Source organism: Emys orbicularis, chromosome 11, assembly GCF_028017835.1.
Source record: "Emys orbicularis isolate rEmyOrb1 chromosome 11, rEmyOrb1.hap1, whole genome shotgun sequence".
NCBI classification, from domain to species: Eukaryota; Metazoa; Chordata; order Testudines; family Emydidae; genus Emys; species Emys orbicularis.
In genome coordinates, this window is record NC_088693.1 from 27720815 (window position 1) to 27739585 (window position 18771).

The window sequence follows — 18771 nt, forward strand, 5'->3', positions numbered from 1 at the left end:
TACCACTCTGCTTACCCTGAGAGTCCCAGATAGTTACATGCCTCTTTTTCAATGTATATATTTTCAGGTTTGGGACAGGGAATTGCAGAATAAATCCACTATCCATGTAATTACAACAAGGGTTCAAGCTCCCATTTAAGAAGCTCCTTTGTGTCATTCTCACCCCTGTATTGTTTGATCCCCAACTTTCTGGTTGTAATACAGCACACGCAACCCCATCTCCCTATTCTGAAGTTCCAATGGATGTGGTTTTTGGAGTGGTGGACAATATCTCTAAAAGTTGTATACTGAGCAGCATCACTTGTCCCAGTCACCTAAACTGCTTAAAAAGCTACCTGAGAGATCTGAGTTTTATGCAAACAAGTGACAAAATCCTCAGTCTCCAGAAGCAGCAGTGCCACCCAAAAAGCTGATCCATGGGGCACTGCTAGTGCAGACTGGTAAACTTCTTCCTGTCCAACAGGAGACAAGATAATAGCAGCTGCTAAAAACAGAAAGGGAAAGAACAGTATTCAGTTTGTTCCTCCTGGCAGGTTTAACTCATTTGCAATAGAACTGGGTCTATCTTGGAACAAGGCTCCATAGCAGCAGCACCTTTATAATTCAGAGCAACATAGGCAGAGCATCAGGAAAGAGAGGGACTTGCTCAAAAGGGGAAAAGATCAAAATGGAGAAGGAAAAATGGCCTGAAAGATCCCTGCAGACCGCAGTGTGTTCCCATCCATCCACCCACCCAACCAGGGGAACATGTCTGATGATTTCCTTCCTAAAAGAGATTTCATGAAGGTATGTGGCACAGGAAAGCTAATTATTTCTCCCTCAGGTGCTGGGCACTAGCTTTTTTTTTTTTTTTTTGGTAAAGAACGCTTTCTAGCCAATACAGCAATAAGTTGTGCCAGGATGCATTACAAACAGAAGGAAGAATTAATAGTTGGAATAAATGACTGGGATCCAGGACTTTTGGGGCTAGATTTTCACCTTGTGTAAATCAGTGTAGCTGCATTGAAATATGAGGTCCATTTTTGGCTCCACCACTGCTTTCAGCTCTGACCTTAATTGTCAGAGTTATGGAGCACATACTGTTCGGTTAACTTCAATTAGAGTCACAAGGTGCTCAGCATCGCTGAAAAATCAGGCTGTAACTGACTTTGGGCACACATCTCTGTGTCTCAGTTTTCTGCAGAATAGGGCTAATACACTACCATACCTCCCAGTGATGTGATCATTCATTCATTCATTAATAGCAGTGCTTTGTTACTCTCAGGTAATTAGTGCTATAAGTGCAAATTGTTATTGTAAAATATAAAGCACAACTCTAATGTGTACAACTGAAGATACCTATGGTAGATTCTCATCTCCCCCTCAAAACAGTGGACTATTTAACAGTGATATACTTGTTGCCTTAATATATTTGCTTTGGGAATAAATTAAAAATACACCGCTACCTCGATATAACGCGACCCGATATAACACGAATTTGGATATAACGCGGTAAAGCAGTGCTCCAGGGGGGCGGGGCTGCGCACTCTGGTGGATCAAAGCAAGTTCAATATAACACGGTTTCACCTATAATGCAGTAACATTTTTTGGCTCCCAAGGACAGCATTATATCGAGGTAGAGGTGTATTCCTATTTTGATGCAAAATATGGCTTGCTTTTCTTTTATAAAAAAAATCCTTATTTATGCATGAAGTCATACAATAATCAGGCAACGTTATATTCCTCCACCTGTAACCGCTTCTAAAATCCTGAATATGTAGTCTTCACTGGCCAGCTGCCACTTGCAAGTGTAGAACCAGCATATGCATTTTTTCTTGTGCAATAAAAAGCATTTGAAAGCATGTACAACTTTGAAAGCGGTACCTGAACATTGTTACTTTGTTTAGCATGATAGAATTAGCTTTGTATGTATCATTTGTGATTAAGTGCTTTACAAATTAACCAGATATTCAAAGCCAACCCAGCAACCGCCTCCCAGTATCCCCAAAAGGGCAACATCCCCATGCTACAGGAGGATGCTCAGTTTGCTGGGTAATGGCCAGTCCAGTGCAAACGTTGACAGGTCAGTGGAGACAAAAGTCTGTAGAAGCTTGTAGGTCTTTGGTAGTGTCTGTCTTCAGGAGAGAGGATTCTCTACTTGATGTTGCGGAGAACGCATATACCAATGATGGTAAGGAAGAGTAAACCTCTTCTAGGGGCAGCACTGATGTGAAGGTACTGTGGGTACCTGAGTCTGTACCGTTGCCGGTAAGCACCTCAGTACCAACAGTGGATCTGATTCTACCGTAGTGTCATCCCTGAGGTTGGGGGTCGGTGCTGAAGGCATCTTTGAAGATGGGTCTGGTGCCAATGGAGTCTGCTGCATCACAGGTGGTGTCTTCTTCCCCAGCTCTTGACGCATTGTAGGCCCTCATGACTTTTCTCTGAAGGCTTTGCTGTGTCTATCCCTATGCAAGGACATTGTGATCCTTCTTCAGCTTTGGTGTTCAGAGTGGCCCCAGTCAGTGCCCAACTTTGACACTGGAGGTACTGGTGCCAGCTTCAACACTGATATATGGCTTCGGTGCCAGGGGTGTTGGTGCCAGATCTTTTCCTTGGTAAAGTTTTCTCCATGCAGTTCTGAAGCATTACCTGTTTCCTCCACAGGGCACTGGATGATGCTGGCTTGTCCACTAGTAGGATTTCGGGGCTTGTTTCCTCAGGGTCTGAGGAGCCCTTCATGGACTGCTCCACAAGGCAGCCTTTCAGCCTCACATCTTGGGCATTCTATCAGAGAAAGACAAGTATACTGAGCATCTGCTCAGAATGAGTGAATCCCCCAGGCAGAAGAAGTACCTAGTGCAGTCATCCTTCAGGGGTATTAGTCCATTACAAGATGGACAGGGCTTGAAGCCCATAAGTTTTGAGTCCACCAGGTTAAGGAGCCCTATACAGTAGGGTTTGACCAAGTAGAATTTGGTCCAGGGTAGGATTAGTTCACAACTGTCAAAGATAACAAATCAGAAGTAGTTCTGAAGACTTTAGTAGATTCTGAAGAAGCTTAGCCTGACCTAAGAATTAGCAAGTCGGACACGCTTCAAGTTCTGTTTTGCTGCCACAGGCAGTAAGAGGGAATCAAGAAAGAATCACATCTGTCCCACCCATTATGCCCTTCTATGGGATCACAAGGGGCACATGATGCATGTGTAGCCCGACAGACACTGTTCAAAAAACTTCTGGTCTGGTGTGCAAGGCACATATGGCAAGTACAGTGGGATACACAGCTACACATACTTGAAGAATCTGATCTTTGTGACACAATCAGTTCCACAGCAAATAACTGTGATGTCATGCACAGAGGATTGGCATCTAGTGGGAAGAGGCAATAGGAACAAGTGAGCTAAGCAACAAAGATGCTGTTTTCATGCAAATATCCTTGTATGAAACAACAAGGGAAAAGATATAGAAGAAATATATGCAGCATTGGCAGAACTGTCTCAAAATAGAATTGTTTGCAACGTTTTTCATGAGGTGTTAGAGCTTTAAAATATGCACTTCACAATTTCAATGCAGAGCCAGATGACAGGGAATATTTTTTCTGTGTCGCTGAGAAAATCACTTCCTAGTCACATTCTTCAGATATGTGAAGCAGCATGAACTTACACAACTGTAACTTACACAGCTTTTGTACAGTTTGAGCTGTCCAGAGAGAAGGGTCTCCACAACCCCCTTCTTTTTACATGAATTTTAATGCTTGCAAGTGCTGATAGACTGACAGCCCTGAAGCCAAAAAGGGGATCTGTAGCCCATTACCATTCCCTGAGCTATTCATTTCCTGAAAAAGAACTTGAAGTGTATTCTGACAAAGCTGGCCTTAGGCCTATGCTGAGTGTGCAGCTGCAGAGAGCCCTGTGCTTTGGGTAGGAATACTCAGCCACTCTTCACTTCCTCCAAGTCTGTGAACTAGACGGGTGAAAGACTGGAGGATTCTTACCACATGGGTAAGCATCCCAGTCAGAACCAAAGGCAATGCATGAGTGAAATACTAGAAGGTGGGGAAGGAGGAGGAGTAGCCCAGAGTGGTCAGAAATGATACCCAGGCAGACTGAGCCCAAAAGAAAAAAAATACACTCTTGCTTCAAGAGGCCTTCCCCAAAGCCTGAGCTGCAGGAAGAGGCTAGCCATATGGAAGAGGCATTGCTCCAGAGCTCAGCACAGAGGAAGCTGGGCCCCAAGAATATCACTTCAAGTGGTGATGATGGGGCCAAAGTAAATCTTGATAGGGGAAGAATGAGGTAGGAACTTGAATCCAGAGAAGGAAGAGCTGGGATGCAGGAGCCAAAGGCCAGAATGGGGAGGCTAGAAGGCCAGTCAGATGGTGGCTAGGAGAAAGGTCACACTGGTCTAGCTGTATTTGGTGGGAGGAAGGACATATCAAATGGGAAATCCCTGTGACAGGCATCCAAACCAAACCCCCACGCTGTCCAAACACTCCTTCACAGACAAATGTTCCTCATGGCTTCTCTTCCCAGCTGAGGAAACCCTGCCTGATCCCCAGCAGCAAAGGGCCTTGCATCCTGCAAAACCTGTGACTACCTTTGCTTTCTGAACAGGACCTAGACATGGGAAATGATGTCACTGTCACACATGCTGCAACTGGAGGCAGTGGAGAAGAAGAAAGGAAAGTCCAGCGTCAGCAAGTGTGTGTGAAGTGCTTGCTAAAGAGTGCAAGACTGAATGAGAGCTGTTCCCTTCTCCAGTCTGAGGTGCTCACTGAACAGACATAGTCAGCCCAGTGTAGTCCTGTGTTAGGGTCTCTTGGGCAGTGATGATACAACTCAGCTCTCTGACAATCTGAGCTCATCAGAACACACATCACCTGATGTGCAGAAGTTTGTAGAGCACTGTGGCTAAATCTAAGGAAAGGGAGTTCATTCTTCTGTGATACTTCCCTTAATTTATTCATTAAGTGAAAGTGAGAAAAAGCTCCCTCTAGGCTGGGCCATAAAACAGTTTTATATATATGTGACCATAGCAGAGACAGTGAACAGCCTTAGTATCAGGCTGTGCCCTCCCTATCTAACAAACATGAGCATGGGCTGTGGTAGCTAACTCCAAGGGTCCACTCTGGAGGGGAAAGGAAGGAATGGACAGACAATGAAAATGGGACACTGTAAAAGCAAGAGAGGCTCTGAGTGAACCCCAGCGATAGGAGTATGAGGCACAGTGCCAATGGAATCTATTCAGGGCCAAAATGAAATTTGCAAACAAAAGTTCAACTCTACCTGTGATTGCCGAACTCAGACCTTCGACATCCAGGCAGCTATATGAGTTTTCAAAGTTAACTGCTGGAGTTTGAATGACCATGAACTGTCATCCAGTTTGTCCTAGTTGCAAAATAATCTGCATTTGTACAAGATGCTGATTTTCAAACAAGTCTCTACTATCTATGTAAATGCATATTCAGTGGCGAAACATCTAACAGCTCAACATCTTATAGCCAGAGCATGTTTTAGGGAGATAGGGAAGAGAGTCAAGACATCAACTGCATCTTGGGTTAAGCATTTCCCCCTTGTTCTTTGAGCATGTTATTTATTATTACTGTGTTGTTTTCCTTTGACATACAGAGTCACATTCCCCCCTCAAGTGGCTTTGGGATCAATGGGAGCTCTTCATGCATTCAGGGGCAGAACTTCCCTAAAAGTTTTAGTTTTTTTAATACAATCTATGTTTCACAAATACAACTAGAGGCTGTCCCAGCCACCCTGGCATCTTGCCCTCCTGCAGGGAGGCTTTGGTAGTTTTCTCCAATTATACACCTTAAATCTGCCCCCTACCCCATTTTAACCAGCAAGGGCTGTGCACCATCTCACTTTTTGTTGATCACATCTCTCCCAATAACTCCAAAATCCCCATAAAAGAGAATGGCTAAAATTCAGAGAAGATGGTCCATTTATCCCATTCTAATACAACCCTCCTCACACTACAGCATGCATCAATTTTATCTGCAAAGTAGACGTGAAACTCTTCACAGTGAAGGGAGGAGTTATTTGTAATTGGATGGAGAGAGCCTGCATTAGCCAGGCTTTCAACCACAGAAACAGTTCTGCTGGATAATATACTAGAGAAGGAAATCTTCCTCACAGCAATGGCATAGGGCTGCAAAAATTCTTACACCACAAAGTAACCATGAAAATGGGTTCACCATGTTTCAGTCCTTGGCTGGAATTTTTGGAGGGGCTGAAGGAAGTTAGGCATCCAAAAACACTTAAAGTCAATGGGAGTTGGGGCACCCAACTCCCTTTGGTCCCTTTGAAAATCCCAGACTTTATTAGGTGGCTCTTTGGTGTGAAATATGCACAAGTCCATTGGGCCGGATGCAATGCATCAGAGGGTGCTGAGGGAGTTGGCTGATATGACTGCAGAGCCATTAGCCATTATCTTCGAAAACTCGTGGCGATTGGGGGAGGTCCCGGATGATTGGAAAAAGGCAAATATAGTGCCCATTTTTAAAAAAGGGAAGAAGGAGAATCTGGGGAACTACAGAACTACAGCCTCACCTCAGTCCCTGGAAAAATCATGGAGCAGGTCCTCAAGGAATCCATTTTGAAGTACTTGGAGGAGAGGAAGGTGATCAGGAACAGTCAACATGGATTCACCAAGGGCAAGTCATGCCTGACCAACCTGATTGCCTTCTATGATGAGATAACTGGCTCTGTGGATATAGGGAAAAGCGGTGGGCGTGATATACCTTGACTTTAGCAAAGCTTTTGATACAGTATTCTTGCCAGCAAGTTAAAGAAGTATGGATTGGATGAATGGACTATAAGGTGGATAGAAAGCTGGCTAGATCGTCGGGCTCAACGGGTAGTGATCAATGGCTCAATGTCTAGTTGGCAGCCGGTATCAAGCGGAGTGTCCCAGGGGTCGGTCCTGGGGCCAGTTTTGTTCAACATCTTCATTAATGATATGGATGATGGGATGGATTGCACCTTCAGCAAGTTTATAGATGACACTAAGCTGGAGGGAGAGGTAGATATGCTGGAGGGTAGGGATAGGGTCCAGAGTGATCTACACAAATTGGAGGATTGGGCCAAAAGAAATCTGATGAGCTTCAACAAGGACAAGTGCAGAGTCCTGCACATAGGATGGAATAATCCCATGCACTGCTACAGGCTGGGAACCGACTGGCTAAGCAGCAGTTCTGCATAAAAGTACCTGGGGATTACAGTAGATGAGAAGCTGGATATTAGTTAACAGTGTGCCCTTGTTGCCAAGAAGGCTAACGACATATTGGGCTGCGTTAGTAGGAGCATTGCCAGCAGATCGAGAGAAGTGATTATTCCTCTCTATTCGGCACTGGTAAGGCCACATCTGGAGTGCTGCGTCCAGTTTTGGGCCCCCGACAACAGAAAGCATGTGGACAAATTGGAGAGAGTCCAGTGGAGGGCAACGAAAATGATTAGGGGGCTGGGGCACATGACTTATGAGGAGAGGCTGAGGGAACTGGGCTTATTTAGTCTGCAGAAGAGAAGAGTGATAGCAGCCTTCAACTACCTGAAGGGGGGTTCCGAAGAGGATGGAGCTAAGCTGTTCTCAGTGGTGGCAGATGACCAAACAAGGAGCAGTGGTCTCAAGTTGCAGTGTGGGAGGTCTAGGTTGGATATTAGGAAAAACTATTTCACTAGGAGGGTGGTGAAGCACTGGAATGGGTTACCTAGGGAGGTGATGGAATCTCCAGCCTTAGAGGTTTTTAAGGTCGGACTTGACAAAGCTCTGGCTAGGATGATTTAGTTGGTGTTGGTCCTGCTTTGAGCAGGGGTTGGACTAGATGACCGCCTGAGGTCTCTTCCAACCCTAATCTTCTATAATTCTGTGCTGCTTGGTCTAAGTATACTGTGCAGTAGAGAGATGTTCTCATCACAAAACTCACTTGGGCACTAACTGGCCCTTTTTTGGCAGCTTCAGTAGAGAGACTATGAACTGAATGGGCATGAAGGCTGAATTTCAGAGGGCAGTTTGGGGAAGCTCATATTCCTGCTGACCAGGCTGTATTTATTCCATGGATAAACAAAGAACTCCCATTTCCAGGGCTGTCAATCTGGTACCCTTCACTTCAGAAAGACAGAACCTACCAGCTGCCATCTTAAATATCTTTGCTGTCAAAATTGTTGACTGTTTTTTTAAGTTGTAACTACTGCATTGATCCATATTTACTAGAAGCAAGATTGTAAACCAGTTTATAATAAAATGAATGCAAAGCATAAATCTTTAGAATTATGGTAACTGAATTAGCTTTGTAGTAATCACAAGAGACAGAATGAAAAATGTTTCTATATGCACATTTTATCTACTTGTTGGGCACAAGCTATTACATAGATTATTTAAATCCAGGAAGTGTATGGAGGCAAAAAAAGAGGAAACCTTTCTCCTTATTGTTTCCAGAAGCTTAGAGAAGAAAAGTTCACTGTATTCATGGAAACTGCCCCAGCCGCTAGTCCCCCCCACACACACACTCCTGAATCCTTTTGGTTTGTTCCCTGAGCTCAGACCCCGTTCTGCTGTGAAATAGCTGTGAGCTGGAGCAGTATTATGGGAATTGAATTGCAAGTGAGCTCAAACACTCTGCATCGCACTTTATACTTCACCAGACACAGGAACTGTGAAGAATGCTATTCTTCACTCTTTTCACCCTCTCTCTCTCTTTTTCACTCCAGTGAGCACAAAGGATGTGGAGGGCTACCAGCTTCTAGATAAGATCTCCAGTGGTACTTATTTTTCTCACTGCTTTCTCTCCCAGTGTAAGCTCTAGGTTACCTAGGACTCTCCAGTACTAGCTAAGTAGTAAATAAAAAGAGGCAAATTAACAGTGTCAGGAGAGAAGGAGGTAGAAAATGTGGTCCACTGGTCCAAGCACAGGACTGAGAACCAGGAAATCCTGACATCCAGTCCTGGGCCAGATTTTCTGCTGTGCCTGCAAGGAGGCTTTAAACCACTTTTATTTTTTCCAAATTCTGGGCTGCACAGGACCTGAGGCATGCAAGTTAGAACAGCCCCGAAGGCTGCTCTAACTTACAGCCGCCTTACCTGGCAGTCTAAGGGCTGCTCTGCAGTCCAAGAGTGCCAGAACACAGAACCCAACATGAGATCTCTCCTGCCCTCAGCCCAACCTACACCAGGGGCTGCCAGCGGCCTGGCACACGACCACATATATCAGCCCTTTGCTTCCCCTGCACTGTGGGAAATTCCCCGGGGCCACTCCACCCCCTTTGTAGCCCCAGCATGCTCTTAGAATAGCATAAAAGGGCTTTAGCAGGTCACAGAATCTGACCTCAAATCCCTCAGTCTGTAACTGGAGTTTAATACTAATTTACCTACATGATTGTGGAAAGGGAGAAACACTGTGGGGATTCATTAGTTAAACAAATGCCACCAAATTGAAATCTAATCAATTTAAAAACAAAACAAAACACACAAACACAAATTAAAAGGTAGAGTTACTACACCCACCTCTGAATCCCCTGACTGTTTTTGTCATTCCACAGTCATTTACTCTCTCTTTTTTTTCCCTTTTAATTCCTCTCTCTGTTGTTATGTTAAAGAGCCACATCAGCAACAGGAGAAAATTACTAGCTAGCATGATAGTGACGTCACCCCGCTAGCGCAGGAGATAGGAAATGGAATGGACCATCAAGAAAACAGTGAAACTGACCGTGCACAAAGTGAACACATATGTATTTTTCCTCTCTTTTTTCTGTTTCTCTTTCAGCAACAGTAATCTTAAGGGTTACGTGAAACAATAGGAAGTAAAATTCTTAAATTGACAGTATCCTTATTGTTCATACCGCAGTACAGATGCTAAATATTAGTATTCTACATCCTAACAACCTCCAGTGTGGTTCTTCCTATATCTAATACTGAAATACAGATACAGTGGCAATCATCCCATAGAATTTTGAATCAAGTTTATTGTCTTGGTCCTTATCTTCAAAACACTGCATGGCCTGGGTCCATGATACCTAAAAAACCATTTAAAGCTTCATGACAAAAAAATACAGTTAACAACTTTGCTCCTCTGGCACAAAGGAATTTTCAACAATAAGAGTAAGGCTCATCTGTCTGAGAGACCGAGTTTTCTCCGGCGGTGGTCTGAGACTGTGGAATGGACTCCCCCAGGAACTAAGGACTATCACCAACCTCACCACTGAATGCAAAGTGAGGTTGGTTTCGCCTTGCCTTCTCTAATACAAAAAGATAGCAACAGGTATATTTAACCAAAAAAACTACCAAAACAATACTCTACTCCATGCGCTTCTCCCTCTGGGGAGAGGATGAGAGAACAAGCAACACATGACAGATGTGTAATCACATTGCTGAATGCACTACTGGAAGACCCTCAGATACTATGGTGATGAGTGTGGTATAAAAACGTATATAGAATAGAATCTAAATGTGCTACCATCCTGCTGAGAGAATATGCCCACAAATTCAAGATAATTCCTGCCAACAGTTGACAATAACCTTAACACATTAAAGTGACTCCAACTATAGCTTTCTAAATTGGAGAATTGCTTACATAGCCAAAGGTGTGCAACCACTGGCAGGTGTACTGAACCATGCGGGTGAAACACATGCCCGTATTTGCACGTGCCGCCTGGAAAAAAACATGTTCGTCTGCATAAAAGCGACATGTTGCATAGTGCACATGGGAACCCAAAAAATCAGAGTGGGATGCTTAATGTACCACTGTGTGTGTGCACCAAAAACCCAGGATAGCTTTCTAGTTCCCTGCTATATCACTGAGGTTCTAGGGCTCTTGGAAGAAACTGAAGTGTCTGAGTATACATCTGTGCACATGGAGTTCTTCGGTCTGCTCTTTCTACAACAAACTTTAAAAAGAGGTTACCAAATCACTCCAAAATATTGATTTGACGTTACTGTAACAGCAATCTTGCATTTATACAGCACCTTTAATCCAAGCACATCAAAGTGCCTTGCAAACTAATAAACTAAGCTCCTGATCCTGCAGTGTGCCACATGCCCATAACTCCAAATGAAGTCCATCCTAGGGCAGAAGAGCTCTGGGATAGGAGGAAGAGGACAGGAGAGAGAAAGTGATGGAAGCTGGTGGGGGTGGAGAGGAAGCAGCACTATTTGGGAGTTGTGGGCCAGCGAAGGAGGCAGGAAAGGAGCAAACATAGATGGAAGAGAGGAAAGAAACCAAGCCTAGTGTAGCGGGGTGAACGCCCGCTCCAGCCCTGAAGGGGTTGGAAAAGCCCTGCAGAGGGCTGGGGCTGTGTAAAGGGGCAAACCCCGGCTGATTGGGGAAGTGGCTGCAGGGCCACGCCCCAAACTGAGCCACTCAGCCTTATAAGAAGGCCAGGGTAGTCAGAGCAGAGGAGTCTTCCTCTGACAGGAGAGAGAGACAGGCCTGGCTGCAGGGAACTCACCCGGGGACCTAGAGTGAGGCAGGGCTGGGGAAAGGCCTTGGGGCTGGGAAGCCCTAGGCCAGCAACTCCCCAGGCTGCAGGGCCTGGTCCTAGGCCATATAGGTATTGGGGTTGCAGAGGGGCAGCCTGAGGGTGGGTAAAGGCAGCCAGTCCAAACCCCTTGTTGCCGGTGATGATTGGCTGATAGACTGCAGTCTGCCCCAGGGCGCGGGGGCTAGATGGTGACTGGCAGTAGCCACGACTGAGGCAACATTGGGATAAGGGGTGGGGGTTCCCCTGGGTGAGGAGACCCAGAGAAAGAGTGGGGTACTGCCACGGGGGGCAGCACCTAAGCCAAGGGCACCGGGGTCCGGGAGGGACACGGGGGCCAACAACAGGTGGGACACCTGGCCTGCAGAGGGCGCTCCAGAGGCTGGTGAGCTAATTCCCGGGACGACCAGCAGGAGGTGCCGCAGGGGTGAGTCCACGCCTGACTACACCTAGTTTCCCCACTCACCCTATACCAAGCCACACCATTTGCACTCTCCCTTTCTGCTTCTTTGTTCCCTAACCTCTGTCCTTAAATCTGCCCCTGTTGGGCTGGGGCTCTCAAAGTCCCTCCACTCACCCACTAACTGAAAAGCAGAGTTCAGATTTTCCAACAGCCCTGACAATTGACTCAAGTACACAAGATAAAGCCACTAACTTGTTGACAAGTATTAATCTTACACCTCGTGAGAAGTGAGGAAAGTCATCTCACATGCTCAGGTGTTGCTTTAAAATTAGTGCTTCTAGAGGTTCAGAAAAGGACTGGTACAACAGCTTGACTGGTAGGGAAATGTGCTGGCACTCACATGCAGAGGGTGCACCACTCCCATGGACTGCCTTATGGCTGGGAGCGGCTCGGCTTCAGGGAGTACTTGTTACCCTCCAGACTGTAGGAGGATTTTCTGTACGTGGCATACACAACTACAGCTCTTCGTCTGCCAAGCCCCATTTAGGTAACTGCTTTTATCCCATTCTAAAGTCCAAAAACACAGGTCATAAGAGGAGGGAACTTTGAAAGCATGTTGTCTACAGTAATATATGACGTGGTCAGATTTATGAGCTTCATTCCACAGGTGAGCAGTTTGGATCCCTTACAGTAGTTACCACACAAACCTGGTGGTATAACCGTGTTTTACGCAAATCTTGGACTAGAAAGAGCTTATCATGGGGAAAGTTATTCTTCAGAAGCAGTGCAAAATATTGAACTTAGTCATGAGATCCTCTAGTGGGTTGCTTAATAGTCTGCAAATAGCTGCATAATGATATGGTAAATTTAAACTGGAAGTGAAAGAGAATGGATGTCTCATGCATAGCACGCTATGTACTGTATTATCTGGCTTCTGACAACTGAATAAACACAGACCAGGTCCTGATTTCATAGAGTATTTTTACACAAAAGTGTTGAAGGTGAACCTGATTTTGGCTTGATTTTACTGAATGCTACACTCAGGACCTGTCAGTCTCTGTGATCCCATCACAATGGTTTCTATCCTTTAAACTCACCCCCTCTCTGCCGCAGAATCAACCAACATGGATAGAAGATAATTTGCTGAAAATAAGGAATCTAGCATCATGGCACACTTATTCCCACTGTTAGAGAGGAAGAGAGCCGTCGCGCTCACTCCACTACTCTTATTATATGACAGAGAAATAGGAAAGACCCTTTTGATCATTCAAGACTAACTCCTTGCCAATGTAGGATCATTCCTTATATTTTAAGAGTCCTTAGCAATGGGTCTTCCACCCCATGTAAATATATATACTTATACCCATCCCCAACCTGTCCATTGTCTCTTACCTAAACTAGTCATGTTTAGCCCTTTTAATATGTCTTCATGATTTTGTAATTTTTATTTATTATTTGTGTTATGGTAGTTCCCCTGTGTACCCGACACTGTCTGGGCATATAAGGAGACAGTCACCCTCCTTTTTCCTCATCTGTTTGTAGTATCCACCTATTATCTCATCTTATATGTAGATTGTAAATTCATTGGGAGTGGGACCATTTTTTGTTACGTTTGTACAGCTTCTAGCACACTGAAGCTGGGACCTCTCGATGCTACTACAATACAAATAATAAAGTCTCTATCCCTGGTAAACCCCATGATTATTTTTGTTGCTCTTCTCTGAAGACCTCCATTTGTCTATAGCTTTCTGGTAACGTGGTGCCCAGAACTGAATGCAATAGTCTAGGTCTAGGCAACATAGCATTATAGCTGTACTGAAAGGGTCTTTTACTTCGTACTCCATGAGGTTTGGCTTTGCACATGCAGTCAAGAGTCACATTAGCTTCCCTCCCTTCCCCCACCAGCTGGATCACATTCCACACTCTTGTTTAATGCTTTGACTGCTTCCCCAGTCTCTCACTCCCACAGAGCATGTGTGTTTCAGACTACTTTGCCCTAGCTGTACTGACTATGCATAGAAAAAAAAAGCCACCATACTTGCAGGCTGAAGAGAACAGCAGCAGGGAGGGAGGGAAGCAGGAAAGAGATGTGGAAGAAACTGACAATGTGGAAGGGCGAGGAGGATGAAACAGTGGTCAGTGTTTGACATTTATAGATGCGAGAGCTCTATGCTCACAGCTTGGTGACACGTTCGCTGGACTGGGACTCTAGAATTCTGGGTTCCATTCCCAGGTTTACCACAGACCTCCTGTGGGAACCTTAACAATTCTCTTAGGGCCTGATCCAAAATACTGAAGTCAACAAGAGTTGATCAGTAGGCTTTGGGTCAGGCCCTTAGCATCTCTGCATCCGATTCTCCATTGCCCTGCATCTTGTATGGGTATTTACAGCTGTGCTGAATGAGTGCAACGGGGTGTAAAATGCTACCATTCTGATCTGGTAACATTCTACACCTACGTTGCACAAATGTAGATATCTACACAGGGTGCAAGGGAGTGGAAAAGTCAGACCCCTCTGCAAAGTGCGGTTAATAAAAATAATTTCTTTCTTCCACTCTTTGTCCATCTTCTCTTTTTACACTAAGTTTTTCAGGGCAGGCAGTGTCTACTGCTCCTTCTACAGTACCTACCACAATGGACCCCCAACCTTGGCTGAGGCTTCTAGGTCTGACTATTATACAAATTCATAAATAAGTGCCATGGATTTCTGTAGAACCTCTACATGATGAACAAGGGCATGTAAACTAGCTGAGCATGGTTAATCTTTGAGGCTCAGGGAAGGGGTGAAGAACCTATATTTTAAACTAAAGAGGTTATGTTTATCCTACAAGGACCGGTGGGCAATTCAGGGATGGCATAGCTGAGGCATTCAGATTTTCTTTACTATAAAATAGGCACATTGCATCTAGTTAAATACAATTGTAAAAGTAAACCACAGTGATTTTCCTAACCAATACACCTTATTGTCTTAAACCTTCTTGCTTATGAGTTTATACCCTAACTTTCCAATGATCAGGAATGCCAGACTGTTGTTGTCATACAAAGCACTCTTGGGTTTTCATTTTTAAACAGACTGTATTGCCAAAAAAGGGGCAATTTTTTAGAATTACCTGGAGTACCACCTAATTTCCAAAGCGAGAGGGCACCTGGGCAGCTTGCATTTTGGATCTACCTTCTGTCTCCTGAGTAGCCTATAGATATTTACTTGGTAAGATATAGATATAAGTTAAGGCAATAATGCAATGATCCTACAAGCCTCAAGGCTTGTAAGACAATAGCTTAGCTAAACTAGTCAAGGCCTAAGGCCCCAAAAGTATTAGCTAACCAGGACTAACTATAAATCATAAGCTATCACAAGATAGAATGCTGTAATAAACAAGTATGACTAAATTGCTGACAGGTAACTACAAGATGCAGTTGATGTCAGCTTTTGATATTTTAAGTTAGGAACATCAGCAGATGTCCAACCACAAGAATGCCATGGTAACTAATTGGCATACTGTATATGCTAATAAGCTTAGGGTAAAAGCCTAACCTGTGGGAGAAGGGCACCCCAACATGTAAGGCGAGGAAATACAGATAGGGAAAAGGGGCTGAAACCCCTAATGAAGATGCATTAGGCGTAGTGGGTGTCAGCATAAAATAAAAGCTGTATCCCGACTGTGGGCCTTGGGAGATGCCAGGATGATGACCACTGGTGGGAAGGATGAGTATGACTAACACTCTGGGTTTTTCTTGACGTATTATTTATCTACTTTGCTGGACTGGAGTGTTTGTGCTTTTGTTAGCTGTGCTAATAAAAATACTACAAGGACAAAACATCTTTCCTAAGTGTAAATGCCTCTCTCATGCACACCCAGGTTATCACCACAACTAAAGGTACGTCTACACTGGCAAATTTAAAGCGCTGCCGCGTCAGCGCTTTAACATGGCTGTGTAGTCGCGGCACCAGTGCTGGGCGCTGTAATAAAACCACCTCTGCGACGGGAATATCTCCCAGCACTGGGAGCATGGCTCCCAGTGTTGGTGCACTGTCTACACTGCCACTTTACAGCACTGAAACTTGCATTGCTATGGGGGTATTTTTTCACACCCTGAGCGAGAAAGTTTCAGCGCTGTGAAGTGGCAGTGTAGACAAGGTTGGTCATGGGGCAGAACTCTGCCCAATTTAGAGTGTTAGTTCACTTATCAGTATAACTAATAAACAATCAAAAGATCAGGCAACACCTGTCTATGTACAAAATAAAGAAACCTTTCACCTTTTTAAGAGGGTTCTTCTCTATCTTCCAAAATCTTTGAGTCTCCCTCCTTTGTGGTGCAAAGTGGGAGTCCCCTAGCACTAGCTCACCACTCCCTGCATTTTGTAAGCATGGCACAAATTGGGAGAGAATTGATTAGGACTGGGTGATTAACCAGTTAACAAGGGGATTCAGCTTGTAGGCTGAGGACTGTAATGGGAGACAGGAAGGGAGAAAAGGGGGCTAGAAGAAAGGGCAAAGAAGCCCAGGATCTCAGAGAAGTGAGACCTCTTTCCCCATGCCCACACCCTGTGCCTACAGAGTACATTGAAGCTTGGGGTGAGGGAGTATTGGGATGTGCACCTTTCTTTCCAGACTACGAAAGGCCACAACCCGCACCCCACCCCTTACATTACAGGAACTTGGTTATGTCTGTGAAAGTAGCAAGGCCCTGTCTCTTTATATCGTTTTTCTCAGACACAGCATGTACTTCTTATCTACTAAATTATAGGTATTTTTATTCACTTTCAACCACAATTTCTTCCTCCTCCTCCCCCCCCAAAAAAAAAAAAAAAAAGCCTCATGCTAGCACATCAGCCACCTATCATTAATCATCATAGCTGGTAAGATATGTTGTGTGTGTGTGTGTGTATATATATATATATATAGATATAGATATAGATATATACACATATAGATATAGATATATATAGATATATAAAAGCACATTCACATACTATCAACTTTGTGCCTAGTTCCAACAAATATTTTACCTCCTTCTTGTATTTTCTTTTCCTGTCTACGTGCTGCCTAATCAGTTATTTCATATGTGCTCTCCCAGGAGAGTCTGTCCTGCCTTTGCAAGGGGATGAACCCATAAAGAAAAAACTGATCTCTCTCTCATGATAATACATTAATTTTGAGGGCACTGATGTCTCAATGAGTACATTTCTTCTGTTCTCTAAATTCCACAGAATCACAATATAATCCTCTTACTGAATAAGGAAGTCCTAATCTCCCCTCAATGCAGTTAAAAAAAACATTTAGCACACTGATATAGGTGATGCTTCCACATTAAAGACATCTAAAGCCACTCTATTCTATTCACAGCTGGGCCAGAGTTCTGAGTAATTCTAATGCTTCTAGGTTAACCTGAAGAAGTTCAGAGTTCAATGTACATCTATTTCAGGTCAGTGAAAATCTACACAGCATCACGCTATCACAAATTTTACTCCCAACTGTACTTCCAAAAATGTTAAATAGTTACTTGCTGACTCCATTTAAACTGCCTCATTTATTATGCATCAGTGAACTATAGCCAATTAGTTCATTTTATCATTGCAGTGTTAATGTCATGGTGAACTCCTATGTTATGTCATATATAATCAATGGGTGAGGCCTGTAAAATTTCAGCTTAACCACACTAGGTTTAAGGAAGCTTGACATAAGGGGGTGACCTAAGAATAACCCTATGCCACTAAAGTCACAAGATTGCTGGAAAAAATGGTCCAATAGGTGATGTTACGAGAAATGTTATAATGTACCCAACTAAGCTGCAAGACACCTGAATGTAACATCACAGAAAGTTCTGTGCTGACCACAGGTTAACTGTTTCCAGGGTAACGTAAATGTTACTAAGATGCTTATGAGATTAAGGGTAACTAAGAACAACCTATGACAAGCAGGGCACCCCAAAATTTATGGGGTGTGGAAATACAAACTAGGAAAAGAAGGGTTGAAACCTTCATGCGTGTGCATAAGGAGTAGGCATGGTCAGAACAAAAGGATAAGAGGTTCCATGACTAGGCTACAGTGGGAAGACCTCATTGGGAGAACCCCAGCAGGAACCACCCCTCTCTCTCTATGACCACCTGTTGAGAAATCCACCCAGCTATGAAATGTTTGGTATGAGAGTGAATATGGCATTGGCCAGTGCATGGACTCTCTCCGGTTGCGTAAATAGGTATGCGAGTATAACATACTAAAAACAAGATCTTTTTTTACTTGTTTGTGATACTGTACTCATTCTTCATGTGTTGCTAGAGCTTCCAAATCTACACTCTATGTAGCAACAGGAGTTGGACTCACTGTAATTTAGCACAGAACTATCGATTCATTCAATTTAAAAATAAAGACTACAGAATAAATTTGCCCAAGTCACCTTTGAATCAGACATGAGCTTATAAAGTGGTTCTGCCATTGAAAACACCTCCAGGTCTGTTAGTTAGGTGACCTTTTGGGATAGAGTAAGCAATGCTTTTGAAAAGTTTAGAGGCTCTATTGATGTCTGAGCTAGCCCATGCCTGACAAGAGCCAGTGACATATGGGTGTTACAGTGGCAGATTACAAGTATTGCCTAGAGAGCACTGAAGAGGTCCTTGAGGGCATACATATTACAGGGCAGCAAAACGTACAAAACAATTCATTCATATGAAATGTACTCTACACCTTTAACATAAAACCTAAAGGGACAGATTCACTGGGAGATCTCTATCTGTGCTAGCACGACCCCGTGTCCCCCAGGGGAAACCCATCCCCAAAGAGGTCAGGTGGCGTTTCAGCCTGGCGTGCACTAGTGGGGAGGGGAGCTTTAACTCCTGCAGTATCTCTATAGGAGTTCTGCTAGTGAGAGGAGCTGAGTCAGCACACTCATTGACCATGCTAGCCATGC

The 18771-nt window shown here is 44.1% G+C and overlaps 1 protein-coding gene across 2 annotated transcripts in view; it reads right to left on the minus strand.

Moving 5' to 3' along the window:
- CACNB4 (calcium voltage-gated channel auxiliary subunit beta 4) overlaps window positions 1–18771 on the minus strand; it is a 200934-nt gene that overhangs the window by 97286 nt on the left and 84877 nt on the right. Inside the window, exon 3 of one of the 2 annotated variants that reach the window (XM_065413465.1) lies at window positions 2632–2766. The exons of the other annotated variant lie outside the window; for it this stretch is intronic. Coding sequence (XP_065269537.1) covers window positions 2632–2766 — 135 coding nt within the window. The remainder of the gene's footprint in view (window positions 1–2631; window positions 2767–18771) is intronic. 2 annotated transcript variants of the gene reach the window in all.